Source organism: Siphateles boraxobius, unplaced genomic scaffold, assembly GCF_051911475.1.
Source record: "Siphateles boraxobius isolate OS27281-9 unplaced genomic scaffold, OSU_SipBor_1 1, whole genome shotgun sequence".
NCBI lineage: Eukaryota > Metazoa > Chordata > Actinopteri > Cypriniformes > Leuciscidae > Siphateles > Siphateles boraxobius.
Genome location: NW_027508699.1, coordinates 7720156 through 7737213, shown reverse-complemented (window position 1 = coordinate 7737213; position 17058 = coordinate 7720156). Strand labels below are relative to the sequence as shown.

At 37.7% G+C, this 17058-nt stretch overlaps 1 protein-coding gene across 50 annotated transcripts in view; it reads right to left on the bottom strand.

Annotated features, from left to right (window-relative positions):
- dlg1b (discs large MAGUK scaffold protein 1b) overlaps positions 1–5835 on the bottom strand; it is a 111033-nt gene extending 105198 nt beyond the window's left edge. For 20 of the 50 annotated variants that reach the window (XM_077195457.1, XM_077195543.1, XM_077195703.1 and 17 more), the window contains exons 1-2: positions 5138–5785; positions 4701–4832 (exon numbers count right to left, since the gene is read on the bottom strand). In XM_077195457.1, the coding sequence (XP_077051572.1) occupies positions 4701–4832; positions 5138–5204 (199 nt within the window). In that variant the 5' untranslated portion in view covers positions 5205–5785. Of the gene's footprint in view, positions 1–4700; positions 4833–5137 lie in introns of all 50 variants that reach the window. The other 30 variants (XM_077197244.1, XM_077197266.1, XM_077197422.1 and 27 more) reach the window with 5 other exon arrangements.
- Positions 5836–17058: the final 11223 nt, after the last annotated feature.

The window sequence follows — 17058 nt, the reverse complement described above, 5'->3', positions numbered from 1 at the left end:
AGTGCTGTATTGACGTCCGATTAACAGACCTCTGCAGCCACAGGATAGAGTTTCCTCAGTTCACAGAGCCGGCCGGGTCTCTTTACCTCTGACACATGTCTTCATTTTCTGATGGCTCATTTACAGACTATGAACGCTTTCTGTAGGTAATTAATAAAATAATTGTGCTGTTCTTTGGAGATTACAATAATTTACAAGACCACAATCAGCCACATAAGGAAATCATGGGGGGCAGTAATATTGTTAAATATTATGACAATAATATATTAAATATTAATAACTGTTTTCTATTTTAATATATTTTAAAATGTAATTTATTCCTGAATTTTCAGCCTCATAACTCCAGTCTTCAGTGTCACATGGTTCTTCAGAAATCATTCTAATATGATGATTTGATGCTCAAAAAAACATTCATTTCATTATGCATTTCTGAGCATTCATTCATTCATCAATGTTGAAAACAGTTGTGTACAAATTTTTCAGGATTCTTTGATGAATAGAAAGTTCAAAACAAAAGCATTTATTTGAAATAGAATCTTTTGCAACATTATAAATGTCTTTAATGTAACTTTTGATAAATTTAATTCATCCTTAATGAATAAAAGTATTGATTTATTTTATTTATTTCCCGCAAAAGATTAAATAAAAATTTGTACTGACCCCAAACTTTTGAACGGTAGTGTTTAATGTTACAAAAGCTTTCTATTTCAGATAAATGCTGTTCTTTTGAACTTTCTATTCATCAAAGAATCCTGAAATAAAAATGTAAATAACTGTTTTCAACATTGATAATAATGAGAAATGTTTCGTGAACATTTTTAGAATGATTTCTGAAGAATCATGTGACACTGAAGACTGGAGTAATGATGCTGAAAATTCAGCTTTAATCAGAGGAATAAATTACACATATATATATTCACATAGAAAACAGCTGTTTTAAATTGTAATAATATTTCACAACATTACAGTTGGTTTTTTTGTTTTTTGTATTTTAATCAAATAATGGTGAGCAGAAGAGACTTCTTTTAAAAAACATTAAAAATCTTACCGATCCAAAACTTTTGACTGGTAGTGTATACTATTGCTTTTTTGGCTAGCTTGACGCTTGCCCACGTGATTACAATGTGATTTAGGAGATGCTTCCCATCTACTTGAGGAAGTGATTTTTTTCCATTACATATTCTGTTTCAGGCAGGACCTCTGAATAAAGATTAGGAAAAGATAGCAGCCTGCCTGTGTGATATCAGATTCAGCACTCCAGCTCTTTATGAAGCACTAAGAGCTTTTTGAAAAAAAGGTTCTTCTGTGTGTGAATAGAAAACCTGGCCATTATCTACTTTAGGTAATGTGATTTAACCTTACCCCTACTCCAAATCTCATTCGACCCATCTGACCCACATTTTGCATGCAGGAGGAGACCTGCCCTGCTCTGGTTAACTCTTCTTCTCTGGCATCCTGAGAGGGATCTTAAGGCTCTAATCATTGAGAGACATGCACCGAGTCGGCATGCGCTGCTCTCTCAGAGAAACCGTCGGAAATCATCAGCCTGCGGATTAGGACTAGGGTAATCATGTCAACAGACGGATTACATTTTGTTTGTCCTTTAGAATACATATCTGAGGAAAAGTCATATCGGAATCCGTCACTCCAATGCATTTTTCATTAGCGGCACTCTTAAGAAGAACACGTGTGCATGCAGGACATATACGACGAGTAGAGGGATTTCTGCGCGTGTTTGTGTGAACGTGAACGAGGCTACGCATGAGGATGATTACACATGTATGATGTATGAACTTATCCAGCAATGTTGAGCACAACGATTCATCATGGCAGCTTAGAGTAAGACGGTTTTCTGAGATACAGAACAGTGAGGCACACATGCTCCGGCCTGGCGAACACAAGCAGATATTTACAACTCGCGTGCCTTGTGATAAGCAATTAAAATGTTTGCAATGTTCCCCCTGTCTCTAACTAAGTTGGCTTTTCATATATGACTGAAATACATTCACAAAGAGGAAGCTGACCAGTCTTTATCCTAAAAACATGAGCATTTTACCAGACAAACCTAAACAAGTAACCAAGCACGCCTAAAGTAGCACTCTTTCCATTTAAAGGTGCTCTAAGGGATGTCACGTGTTTTTTAGGCCAAAACTTTTTTTGTCACATACAGCAAACATCTCCTCACTATCCGCTAGCTGCCTGTCCCCTGAACACACTGTAAAAAAACGCGGTCTCTGCAGACACCCCTGGCTCCACAAACGACAACAAAAACAAACTGGGCTAACCAGCACCACAAAACATAACAAACTGTTCCAGCCAATAACCGACAAGAAGGATTTGGGGGTGGGGTTTGGGGGGTTAGTGCGCGGAGGATGAGGAGGAGGGAGGGTCTAGCTAGCCTCTGTTTTGTTTGACAATACTTTAAACGTCAACAAGAAGTGACGTCACCCAACATCGCCTAGAGCACCCTTAACAACTCAAGCAATAAAACATTCATGCTTTTTGGTTTTTTTTCTAAAGAATTGGAAACAGGGGATTAAGTTATTACAGGAAGCCTCCACACCTTGAGGGTCAAACACAAGAAGACACTTGCACACGACCAATCAAACAACAGAACCACTGAAACTGGCTGTTCAGCATTCCTTGTGGTTGCTTTCTTTACCTAGTTTGCAACGTCTTGCCTAAGACAGTGGTTCCCAAACTAGGGTATGTGGGTGACGGTGGGAGTACGCAAACAAAACGCTGAGGCAAAATGCCGCCTGTAATGTAAAAACAGTAAAATGGTAGTGCCGTAAAAGGTGAAATACATGACATTCAATCAATTTGAATCATCTTTGCAGTCAAAACTGCCTGCATCCACGCAAGCAGCATGCATATGGGTTGGTTGATAGGTTGCGTGCAGAGTTTGCTGCCTTAGCACTACATTACTGCGGTTCTCGACAATGTACCTTTGCAAAAGTGGGGTTTTAGCACTTACTAGCATGACAAACAAATATAGACACGGACTGTCCACAGAGATCGATTTAAGACTCAAACTCGCTTCGACACAAAAACACACTCTGTGTGAGTTCTAGTTTTTAATGTTGATCATATATTTTACGAGTAAGAATGCAATTTTTTCTAGAATATCCACATGATTGCAAATATGACATTTATTTTATCCAACATTTCAACAATGAAAAAGGACATTTTAAATAATCTAAATTAAACAGTATTGTTTGCTCTATTTCTAAACAAAATAATAGTTCAAACAAAATCCGCAGCAGAACTGGCTTGTCAGCAGCATTGGTGTGTCAGTGAACAAATCTGCGGCTTTGAACCAATTGGGAGAGTCAATGATTCAATGACCCATTCATAAATACAGTCAGCCGCTTGCTTCTTGCATGAATGAATGAATGAATGAATGAATGAATGAATGAATGAATGAATGAATGAATGAATGAATGAATGAATGAATCATAAAGACAGTGACTTGCCACCACCTACTGGCAGTATCACTTCCTTTGCCATAATTTCATATTTCTCTATTGAACTTCTTTTTTCTGAAAACATTCTCATAACATTATTTATACCATTGTAATTGAATTCATGCCACTGAGCAGGATTAAACTAAATACATCTAGATGCAACTGCAGTGCAAAGATAGTTTTTGTTAATACTTATTTCATTAGAATTATTGATTTAGTTTAATTCATTGCTTTATTTATTATATTAATGATTAAATGAATTGAATTTTAAGAATTTTATATGAAACATGACATATATTTAATAGGTTTAGAAAATCTTTGTTTTAATAAAGATATAAAAAATTGCACCTAAAATGCAATTTAAGGGGCAAAATATTGTCCCTTCACGGAAAAGGTGTGACAGCAGACTAAGTGGAAGAGAGAATGTAAACGCAAAAGGATCTTAAATGCCTCCGGGGGTATGCCAGTCTAAAAAGTTTGGGAACCACTTGATTTTATTATATTGACACATGTTTTATTATAGTTGGCAAGGGGCAACAGATGAAAATTAGCCTCTTGGTCTACTACGTCTGGCTTAGGTACAGTGTCTGACTGTTGACTGATGTGCACTGTCCCTATCCATACTAAATAAGAAAACTAAGAGACACTGTCTTCTGGCTCCTCAAAACAAAATTCAAAATACATTAATGCATATCAGATCTCTTTATACAAGAACATCCTCAGATAATACTTTAGACAATAGTTCACACTGCTTCGAAGTATTTACCATTCACAGCACAGTGTTAGGTACCCTTTAGTATTATAGTCGTCTACATGTCAGAAGTTCTCACCCCTCTGAAACAGGGCAATAGTCATTAAATGACAGTATAGCTCGAGCACCACACGGCCCTGATTGGCTTTTACTACTCAACACATCTGTGCAATGACAAGCTCTCACAAACTTTTGGAGGGAAAATGTCGCAAGCAACCTCGACACACTGAATATGAACCCTTCATAAATGAAAAACAGATACTGTACATATCCTACAGGGCTCCAAATAAACTTTAGTCACTTGTCTTGTGTCCCCTTTGTGAAATAAAATAGTAAGTAACATAAAAATAGATAGATAGATAGATAGATAGATAGATAGATAGATAGATAGATAGATAGATAGATAGATAGATAGAGCCCTCACAGCATGACACAGTACTTTCATTATGACTGGGGAAGTGCTGAATGACACATTGTAGTACCTATAAGTGCCTGGAAGAGGTTACTCTGGAAGATGTCGATGACTCTCTGGATGGAGTTTCTCAGTTGTCTGTCTTCAGTGTTACTGAGTTTTGACCGGTATTCCTCCAGCAGTAACAGAGCCCTCTGTGCATCTATACAGAGCAGACAGAACGTTTTCATTAATTACATAATTACACGAGAGAGTATAATGCAAAAAAATATTTTAAAACTCATCTATACGTTTGCCGTCTTAAGGAGTGAATAGAGCCTAAACAAGTCGTAAATGACTTTGGTATAAGTTTTAAAATATATGTGGTGATGACTGGACAAAACAAAAATGTATGACAGTTCTTATTTCCAAAGAATTTTACAGTTTAGGTTATATTCAGTAACCTTAGAGATACAGTGCGTATAAGAAATTATATTCATATTTTACAGTCTGAAAGAAGTGACTTACCAGCTCCAGTGCCAGATTGTGTAAAAGTATATCCGAAGTGTATCTCACCTTTTTTTCTGACTGGCATGTTTCGGTTGGGCTCGAACACGATAACCAATCCAGCAGGGCTCGCGACAGAAACGAACAAAACACGCTATGATAAAACCAACGCTCCTCACCCAACACGAGTGTGTCCAGAGTGTCAGAGGGTGGTAAGTCGGACGCAGTTGGCATGAAACTCTAACGTTAATGTTTATCCGGTAAAAAACATGAGGGCGGTTCGGGCTGATATGAAAACGAGCCGTTTGGTTGTACGTTAACGTTAGAGGCGAGCGCGAGCTGCCTGCACTTCTTTAACCCGACAGTCGTTTACTCCACTGACAGCCCTGCGTTTCCATTCACAACACACACAGACGCTGCGATTCAGGCTCCGCCGCCAATCTGCTCCGCAGCTGCGTGGGAAAAACTGAACATATGTCGCCGCCAGTTGCAGGAGGGCTTAAAAAAAACTCCCCAAACTGCAAATATACACCTCCCTGCCGTGAGCTTGCAAGGACTCAGTGTCAACACAAGCGGTTCAAATCCTCACGTCAGCAGTTTTTCCTCAATCTTCTTCGCCTTCGGAGGAATGAGGATTGTTTTCCTAAACGTCAAACTTCTTTCGTTATCTCCTCCTCCTTTTTTTCTTCCTATGTGTCAGAAATTCCAAACTTTCCTCCAAAATGGCGTCCCAGGGTTGGAAGAATGTCACGTGATTCTAGACCCTACCCTTGACCGCCCAATCATGGGACTGAGCTACCTTTCAGCTCAGGGTTGGGAAGGTGAGACTTCACACTTTCTTAAAGGAGACTCACTACTGACTCAAGCAGGGTAGTGGTGTAAACAAGGGTCTATATGAGGATATAGGCTCTTACAAGTAAATATTTTGATTGAATATTGCTATGCCTAGATTGTGTTTCCAATCCAAATGAAACATGCACGGTTATGACAGCGGCTTTGACTTAACAAACCACTGCCAAGAAGTTGTAGTAGTTGTTTACGTGGAAGCTCAACTGAGGCATTATGTAAAGCCACACAGAACCTGATCTTGAGATGTGTCTTCTGCTGCACAAACGTCTCTGTGTTAATCCAGTGGTGTAATGGGTAGAACTATTTTATTTTAGTGTTGGTATTGCAAAACAGAGACAGTCTCGGTCAAAAGTTTGGAAACATTACTATTTTTAATGTTTTTGAAAGAAGCCTCTTACAACGTACACTATACAATTTAACTAATTATTTTATTATTTTTTTTAATTAATACTTTCAATGATGTGTTAAATTGATAAAAAAGTGAAAGTAGAGATTTATATGGTTAGTAAAGATTTATATTTCGAATAAATGCTGTTCTTTTAACTTTTTATTCATCAATTAATCCTGAAAAAAGTATCACAGGCTCTAAAAACAAAATTAAGCAGCACAGCTGTTTCCAAAATTGATAATAACTGAGTATCAAATCAACATATTAAAATTATTTCTGAAGGATCATGTGACACACTGGCTGTGCACACATCCAAAATAAAAGTTTGTTTTACAAAATATATGTGTGTGTCTGTGTATAATTATTTTGTATATATAAATAAACACACATGCATATTTAAGAAATATTTGCATGTATGTATTGTATATATGTATATATATATATATATATATATATATATATATATATATATATATATAATTTATATTATATATAAATATTTGATATGTATAAATGACAAATTTTTCTTAAATATATACATGCATGTGTGTGTATATATACAAAATAATTATACACAGCACACACACATGTAAACACAAACTTTTATTTTGGATGAGATTAATCGTTGAACAGCCCTAATATTTAAATTATATTCATTTTAAATTGTAATAGTATTTCAAAATATTAAATTCTTTTCTGTAAGAATTTGATGAGCTTGATGAGCATAAGAGACTTCTTTCAAAAACATTAAAAATAAAAAAGTATAAATAGAAAAAAAGTATATATATATATATATATCAATTTGTATTTATTATTATTAAAATATAAGTGGTATACAATAGTAAAATTTGTAATTAATTAATTGTTGTGCATTTTGTTGAAATGATGCTTGCATAAAAAAAAAATTCTACCATGAAATAACCTCAAACGAAAACATCCTCTGTGCAATGTTCATTTATTAATGTTGTCCAAACCCAGAACGACCACAAACACTCAATGGATCATCAGATCCATATGTGCCGTTCAAATATAACATGTATTGACACAAACAACCAAAGCAGTGGCCCAGATTAGTAAGGAGTCATGGTAAAAGAGGATTTTATTTTTAGATTATCATGTTTTATGAATGATTCTCTCTGATCTTGAAGAGGCTATACCTCCTCCTTGACACAGTCAAGTCACCTTTATTTATATAGCGCTTTTTACAATACAGATTGTTCCAAAGCAGCTTCACAGAGATAATAGAAAAATAATATTGTAATAATATTGTTAAATATAAAATTAGATGTCCCCAACTAAGCAAGCCAAAAGCCAATGGCGACAAAGGCGTAGAAAGGCAAAAAAGGAGACAGTGGCAAGGAACCAAAACTCCATCAGTGACAGAATGGAAAAAAACCTTGGGAGAACCCAGGCTCAGTCGGCCAGTTCTCCTCTGGCCAACGAACGAACAGTGTATGATTATGATTCAAGCAGCAATTATAGGACAGAAGTCAGATTGGATCGGAACATTATATTATATAGTTCATCAGTGTTACGTAAAGTAAAACAATGGATTCAATAGCAAGTAAAAGGATGTTTATAAATGACAAGTCAGTGAAATGTAATGAGTGGTCAGGTTGTGCAAGTGTCCGGGAATAATCGCTCTTGGCAGCACAGGGACGGCGATGAACAACCCGGTATCCCGTGGTGGTGAATAGATGAAAAGATGTCCAACACGATATCCGAACAGACTCAGCAACTTGAAGATACTTCCTCTATGGAAGAAGACAGAGTGATGGGAACTGGAACACAGAATCCAAAGTGCAACACTTGAAGACAGGCAGGAGACAAGAAACACACCGGGAAACATCCACAACGATGTGACAAACACAAAACGAAAACTGTGAGTATAAATAGGTGACGCTGATCAGATGCAGTTGGCGCCGTGATCAGCAGTGGTGATCAGCGACCACGCCCACACAACAATACAAGGCAAGAAAGAGTCAGTGAATTCATGAACCGTGACAATCTGGTTGAAGATCGGAGTCATCACGCGCGTATGGAGACGAGTTTGTTGAGAATCAGTGCCGATGGCTGTCGTGTCGATGAGGCCTTCAAAGGGGAGAGTTTAGATGACACAGGCTCTGCTGACACTTCAGGGATGTGTTATGGTCGTGTCTAGGCGCAACCACCATCTGATCTGGATACGGCCCGGGTCCGGCTGATTACAGTAAACCTCGGAATAAACAGAAAGACTAAAATTAGCATAGAAATTAGCATAGATGCCATTCTTTTTATGATGTAGCGAGTACATCAGGTCGTATAGGAAGTGTTCCCGGTTCCGGATGACCTAAGTTATGCAGCCTAATAATCATTTAACTGATTTGAATAATAGGAATTTATAATGTTCTATATGTATGCCAGGTCAAAGAGATGTGTTTTTAGTCTAGATTTGAACTGACAGAGTGTGTCTGCTTCTAGGACAATGTTAGGAAGACTGTTCTAAAGTTTTGAGGGCTAAATAGGAGGCCAGCAGTCGATTTTGATATTCTAGGTATTATCAACTGGACAGAATTTTGAGATCGCAGTAGACGTGAAGGACTATAATGCATTAAGAGCTCGCTCAAGTAGTGGGGAGCTAAACCATTTAGTGCTTTGTAAGTAATCAGCAATATTTTAAAATGTATACGATGTGTAATAGGGAGCCAATGCAGTGTTGATAGAACCGGGCTTTTATGGTCGTACTTCCTGGTTCTGGTAAGAACTAGCTGCTGCGTTTTGGACCAAATGTGGTTTGTTTATTAAGCGTGCAGGGCAACCACCCATAAGAGCATTACAATTATCTAGCCTTGATGTCATGAACGCATGAACTAGTTGTTCCACATTTGTCATTGAGAGCATATGACGTAATTTAGATACATTTTTAAGATGGAAAAATTTGGTTTTACAGATACTAGACGCTTGACTTTCAAATGAAAGATTGGTATCAAAGAGCACACCCAGGTTCCTAAACGACGACGAGGACTTGACAGAATAGCCATCAAGTGTTAGACAGTATTCTAGGTTATTATGTGAGGAAGTATTTTGTCCAATAATTAGTATCTCTGTTTTTTTCAGAATTTAGTAGTAGGAAATTACTAGTCATTCAGTTTTTTATATCAGCTATGCATTCTGTTAATTTTGTGAATTGGTAAGTTTTGTCAGGGCGTGAAGAAAGATAGAGCTGATTATCATCAGCATAATAATGAAAACTAATGCCGTGCTTCCTAATGATATCTCCTAAGGGTAGCATGTACAGTGTGAACAGCAACGGTCCTAGTACTGAGCCATGTGGTACGCCATACTGAACTTTTGATCGATAAGACATCTCTTCATTTACTGCTACAAACTGATAACAGTCAGATAAGTATGATTTAAACCATGCTAATGCAATTCCACTAATGCCAACATAATTTTCAAGTCTATTTAAAAGAATGTTGTGGTCAATGGTATCAAATGCAGCACTAAGATCGAGTAGCACTAATAGAGTGATACGAGATGATAACGATCGGATGATAAGAGCAAATCATGTGTGACTCTAATGAGAGCTGTCTCAGTGCTATGATACGGTTTAAATCCTGACTGAAAATTCTTGCAGATACCATTTCTTTCTAGAAACGAACATAGTTGTGAAGATATTGCCTTTTCTAGTATCTTTGACAGAAAAGGTAGATTCGAGATCGGCCTGTAATTGACTAATTCTGTAGGATCAAGTTGCGTTTTTTTAACAAGCGGTTTAATCATAGCCAGCTTAAAAGTGTAGGGTACGTATCCTAATGACAAAGATGAATGAATGATATTAAGAAGAGGATCTATGACCCCTGGAAGCATCTCTTTCAATAACTTAGTCTGTAACATACATGTTGTCGATTTAGATGATTTAACGAGTTAAATCTATAGCAATGAATAAATGAATAAAAATTTTCTTCAAGGAGACTACAATGCACTGCCTGATGCGATACTGTAGTAGACGGTTGCATAGTTATAATTTTCTCCCTGATATTATTGTAAGTACAATCTTAAAAGTAAAGACGTTGATAAAGTCATTACTGCTGTGCTGCTTGGAAATGTCTGGGGTTGAAGCTTTATTTTTCATTAATTTAGCCACTGTTTCAAATTAGTACCTAGTGTTTTGTTTATTTTCTTCTAATAAGGTTGAAAAAAAGCAGATCTAGCAGCTTTTAAGCCATCTCTGTACGCAACCGTGCTCTCTTTCCATGAAATGCGAAAAAAAACTCTATTTTGTTTTTTGTTCCCATGAAATGCGAAAAAACTCTATTTTTGTTTTTTTGTTTGTCCACAGTGTACAGGTTTGTATTGTATCTCATGAAGACTGGGTTTGCTTTGAGTGTTTAGTTAGATTTTGCTTTTACTCCAGCATATTATTCTTGGTGACAGACATGTATGGTTCGCAGAAGGCTTAGTTTTTCGGGAGTCTGGCATTGTTGTGGAAAATTCCGTTCTTTCATTTGTTTCTAAATTTGTTTTTGTCCAAACTGTGTCGATGTAATCATCATGTATTACCATCTGAGACTGGGCATATTCTCTGTGACAGAATGTGGATCTGTAAGCAACATTACATCGGCTCTTTCCAACACATGTCCATCCCGTCTGGCTCTCTTGTACTGAGCAGTGATTATAGCAGCTGTTTTTGCTGTCATCTCTGGACAAATTGCTCACAATTAATCTTGGCATAAATCAGGATTTTGGCAGCCGTGTAGCGACATGAAATTTTGTCAACAACAAGGGAAATACAACTAGAATGATGCAGGAATTTCTCCGGGCAGCTCCATCTATGTACAGAAACATTTGTGACTGTTTTGTTTAGTTGTTTTTGCTTTGTCACCACTAATGATAATGTGATGCTGAGTTGAAGTCATTATTTCCAGTTTTGCTCATTTTATTATAATCATATCGTTTCGGTATCATACAGCGGCGTGGCATGTAATTTTATCTTATTCTCTTAATGTTGATGGCCTATTAAACAAATCCCAGCCTGTAAACATGATAATTCTCTGGCATAATTTCAGCGGGATGTCAGGATGCCAAGATTTGATCGATCCAGAGTAACAGCTTATCTTCCATTTGTTCTGCATCTCAGTATATCAAAGACACTCTCACTATGAGAAATGTCATTCTTAATGGCAACACTTGACATATCCAATGAAGATTATATTGTAATTCCCTGATAGTCAAATTCAGTGATTTTGCATGCTCATTTAAATGGATTAATGTTAAAACATCATCATTTAATGCCATGTCTTCCGGGGATCCATAAAAGTCCTGCCAGGGGCCATGAAAGAATAAATAAAACAGGTTAAAAATACATCCATCCATTTTTCAAACTTCTTGTCCTAGAGGGAATGCTGGAGCCTATCCTAGCTTCTTGGATCTTAGGCAGGGAAACATCCTGGTCCTGGATGGATGGAAACACATTCACACTCTCTGGAAATGTATTTTCTCTTATTCACCCAGAAACCGGAGCACCCGGAAAAAACCCATGTCAATGTGGGGAGAACATTCCAACGTAAAATAGGCTAATGGACTTGCCAAACATCCATGGTGTTTCCCTGCTTATGGTGCAATATGCTGCAAATAAACATTAGTTGTATGTAATTATGCATAATTTACTGTTATTACTATGGTAAGTACATGTAACATATGTAAGGACACTGTAAAATAAAGTGTTAACGGGTTTACTTATAGGGTTAGTTACTTGTAATTATGCATCATTTGCTGTTATTATTACTATAGTAAGGTGTAACGTGTATGTATAAAGTATAAAAAATAAAGTGTTATGACTAATACACAAAGGAGTGCTACAGTCTATTAAATCGCGGGATTTTGATTTGATGGTAACAGTATTATGCAGGACATGATTAGGATCAGTATAATATTGTTTGACAGGCTTAATGAATTATGATGGTAAGTTGATTCACAAAGTATCCCAAGGGGCTAGCTAACAAGCTTTAAACTTCTGATGAAATAACTGACTTTAAGGTGGAAGATAAACATTTGTTCCATGTAGTACAATATTGCAAAAAGAAATGTCTGTATACTTGTGTTACGTAACGTGGAATATTAGAAACTCGCATGACGAGGAATAATTCCAGGAAACAGACTTTAATCACCAACACTCAATAGAAAGCCACACAAACATTAACAAGAACGGACAGAGACTAAAGGAGAACTGAAGGTTTAAGTATACAGAGCAAACAAAGGAACTTAATTAGTAAATGAACAGGGCACAGGTGAATGACATAACTAATTAAACAGACTAGGGAAAACTAGGTCACTGGACTAAACCAGAAACACAATGAGAGACAGACCCTACATGTTGCTTTAAAAGATCTGAGATGGTGAAGAAAGTATATTTTTTTGCTTTGTCCTTACAAACATTTTCAATATGATGTTTCCAAGATAAATTATTTATCATTACACCCAAGTATTTATGAACCAACTGCATGATTGCCTCATCATGAATAACATCGGGAACCTTATAAATGTTCCGTTTTATTTGTATTAATCTCAAGAGCATTTTTACCACACCATTCAAACACTTTGTCCACACCGTGTTAGTGTTCAAATCTCAGATGCCCAAGGTACTTAAAAGATATTAAAACTGTGTCTTCTAAATATTTTAAAATGTATCTTTACCAAAAGAAATAAGTATAAAGAGCATAGGACAGCCATGGGGAACACCAAAATGTGTCATAATGGTAGAAGACAGACTTTTGTTCACCTTCACTATATGAGTCTTTACCAATTCTGATAAATTAGTTGTACTGAATGCTTTTGTCTACCACACATCTAATAAAAGATCATTTGTAAAGGACTGATGCTTGTACTTTTTGCTTTATACCTGTATGTGAGGGGAGATTTCCTTGTAATCTATTCCTGCCGCTTGGTCATGTCATGATTAGATGATTGGGGAAGGGGCTTAGTGTTTGTGAATGGCCAGATGGCACCTTACAAATCCCACCTTACATCATAAAATAAGTCTGTTAATATAATCTCCCCCAGTAGTATTAATACACAAGACAGGAAGTCTTATCTACATCCCAGCAGGCCCAACAGAGCACTATAGGGAGACAGTAGCACACATTCTGCATTACTGTCAGCAAAAACAAAGCATAGTGATTCAAGCGAATGGGCTTTTGTGCCAAGTGGCACCATTCTGCACTGTGCACCTATAGTACACGGGCAATGATGATGATGCACTTATAGTGTGCTTGAAAACAAGGAAAATATGCACAAAAAAAGATTTGTCAATGAGGAAAATCCATAGAAGATTACATGGTATATGGCGTCACATAGATAAAGGGTTGTAAAAAAAGATTTCTAGTAATGTGTGTTTGTCTTGTTAATCTTTGAACAGTGCTCATATACCAGTCAAAAACATCAAAAATCTGAGTTTAACATCTGCATACTGTTTTTTTAGGGTGAAAAGGAAAATAAAAGCATATAGATAAATAAATACAGCCTAATTGTTTAAAGTGTGTAAACACACTAAACTCTGCACAATGATGATGATAATCATGATGATGATTATTTCAAAAATAATTACAAAAGAAAAAGCTAGTAACACATTGAATTAAACATAAAACCTTGAAGTAGAAAAAAACTGAAATTGTATTTTCTTGTTGCCTTGGCTTTTGGCTTGCTCAGTTGGGGACATTTAATATTCAACAGTATTATTTATCTGCCTACCTAAGGTGGACGATGACACAATTTTATTCTAGAAACAAACTTTGTTGTATTATTTTTATGTTATCACTGTGAAGCTGTCTTGATACAATCTGTATTGAAAATAAGCGCTGTATAGCTTAAAATACTTTTTACACCACAGTGATTAATTTGGCTCTAATTAGGGTTAAATAAGTGTGACACTATACAAACATATATATTTTTTTATCATTGATAAAGCATTATAAAATAGCTGATTTCAGTTAGGCTAACTTTTCATGTATTATGCACGGCTTAAATGTTGAAATGTATTTCTACCAATGCTTTCACTGACTGAACAGTCTAACAACTGCAGTCTTTTTAAAAAGCAGTTTTTGTGAACATCCTTTCTCCTATAAATGACTGAATATGCCATTACTAGGGAAATACAATCAATAATCAGAATAGCAACTTGATTTGTAGTTGCTGTGAAGTATAGCACATTAAATCCAATGTCATTTTTTTCAGCGGGGGTCAGCCATGTTGCTGTATAAATGGAGTGACTTAATTCAGTAAATGAACTGCCATATCACAGATTGTTTCATGTGGACATATGGCAGTTGGCATCTTTAGACGTTTAGAAATGATGAGACAGTCATATTACATTTTCCTAAAATGTTTGCCTTAATGGGAAACGATTTATTATTGTGATTGACAAGCCTGCTTCTTTTTTCTTTTTTTTTCTTTTTTTTTCAGTGTAATCTGAGTACACTCGATTCCGCTCTTGATTTGAACAAATCCCAGAGGCGGACAGATAATGGTTTGAATTAGCTTCTTTGACCTCAGGGATTAATCCCAGAATAACAGAGAACACAACAATTGGTCAAATGCGTGTGAAAATTGAAAATATAACTAATGCCATGAAGCAGATCTTTGTGGATTAAATTGAGGATTAAAAATGCATGCATGGAGATCTATATGCGTCTAACCATGTCGACACATTTTTTTAAGAGGTAAACAGTATTTGTCACATTTTAACAGACATTTTGCTCTAAAGACTGCTCTAGAAAAGTAAACTGGGTCTATTACACTGAGTGACTGCATTAAAAAGCTATTGTAAGAGATTAGATCCATTTCTGGCACAGTACGTTAACTCACTCTCGTTTCATTGTCCATCACGTTTATGGGTCAGTGCTGTCTAACAGCTTTTCTTTTACAGAAGGGGCTGGCCATGTTTTACTGGCAGGAAATTCATCACTGTGACCTATCAACAGCACGTATTGTTTTTAACGCATGTACTCGTCTGAGAGGACTTGTATGTTCTCTCATATTGTAACGTGGACGCTGAGGCTGAGTGAGAATCCATGTGCGGAAGTTTATTAAAGACAGTTTCCACAAACAAATACGATAAGGCAGGCAGAGGGTCAAAACCAAGGTAGCAGTCAGATCTTTCAACATACAAAGGGGAATTCCAGAAGGCAATAGTGAGTAGGCAGGCAAAAGGTCCAAGCAAAAACATCAGTCCGATCAGGCAACCAAAACAAGGGGATAATCCAGAAAATCGAGAAACAGATAACCAGGCAGAATCATTCACAGTAGACAAACAGGATCAACAAGAAATAACGCTCGGTGAGGCAGGTAAACTGGCAATACTTCGCAATGAGTATAAGAATGGTCTCTGGTTAAATAGCAGTCAAACAGGAAATGAGTGCAGAAGAAGCAGAGGGAGGAGAACACAGTCAGTACTCAGGTGAGGGCTCCCTCTGCTGTTTTGGCAGAACCATTACAGAATACACCCTCCTCTAGGAGCGACTCCTGGAGCTCGACGTGGGCGTCCCCGTGGCGCTGGTCGGTCAGGTCTGGCTCGATGAAATTCCTCGATGAGAGATGGATCCAAAATGTCCCGGGCGGCTACCCACGATCTCTCCTCAGGTCCATAGCCCTCCCAGTCGACCAGATATTGGAGCCGACCCTCTCTTCGTCTTGAGTCTAGTAACTCATTCACTTGTTAAGCAGGAGTTCCATCAATGTCCAATGGAGGTGGTGGTTCTGGGGTCTCATGACCAGGGTCAGCATTCGGGTGGACCGGTTTGAGGAGGGAGACATGGAAGGAGGGAGAGATACGGTAATTATCAGGAAGCTCCAATTGGTAAGTTACCTCATTAATTCTCTTGAGAATTTTAAAAGGGCCAACATACCTTGGACTGAGCTTCCTGCTTGGCAGCCGTAACTTGATGTTTTTTCTCGAGAGCCAGACCTGTTGTCCTTGTTTGTAGGGAGGATGTGGGCGACGTCGTCTGTTGGCCTGGAACTCCTGTGTTCTCACGGCCCGCTGGAGACGGACGTGTGCACTGTCTCACACCCTCTCGCTACGTTGGATCCAGTCGTCCACTGCTGGGACTAAGGAAGGATCGCCAGACCACGGGAACAAGGGAGGTTGGAACCCCAGGACACACTGGAAGGGCGTCAGGCCTGTGGATGTGTGTGTGAGAGAGTTCTGAGCATATTCTGCCCAAGGTAGAAACTCAGACCATCGATGTTGTTCTCGACTGCAGTAGGTATCTGCCGATTTCTTGGTTGAGGCGTTCAACTTGGCCGTTGGCTTGAGGATGATATCCTGATGTGAGACTTACGTTGATATCCAGTTGTTTGCAGAAAGCTCTCCAGACTTGGGAAGTGAATTGTGTGCCTCGATCGCTGACAATATCTTCTGGGAGACCATATACTCTGAAGACATGGTGGAACAGGGCTTGGGCTGTTTCCATTGCGGTAGGTAGTCCTTTTAATGGGATTAGACGACAGGATTTTGAGAAACGGTCTATAATGACTAGAATAGTGGTACAATTGTCGGAGGGAGGTAGATCAGTGACAAAGTCTATGGATAGGTGGGACCATGGGCGTTGTGGGATGGGTAGTGGTTGTAGGTGACCGGAGGGTAATTCTTTAGGGGTTTTGGACTGGGTACAGACTTGACAAGACTCGACATAAGCGGCGACCTCTTTAGCCATTGCAGGGCACCAAA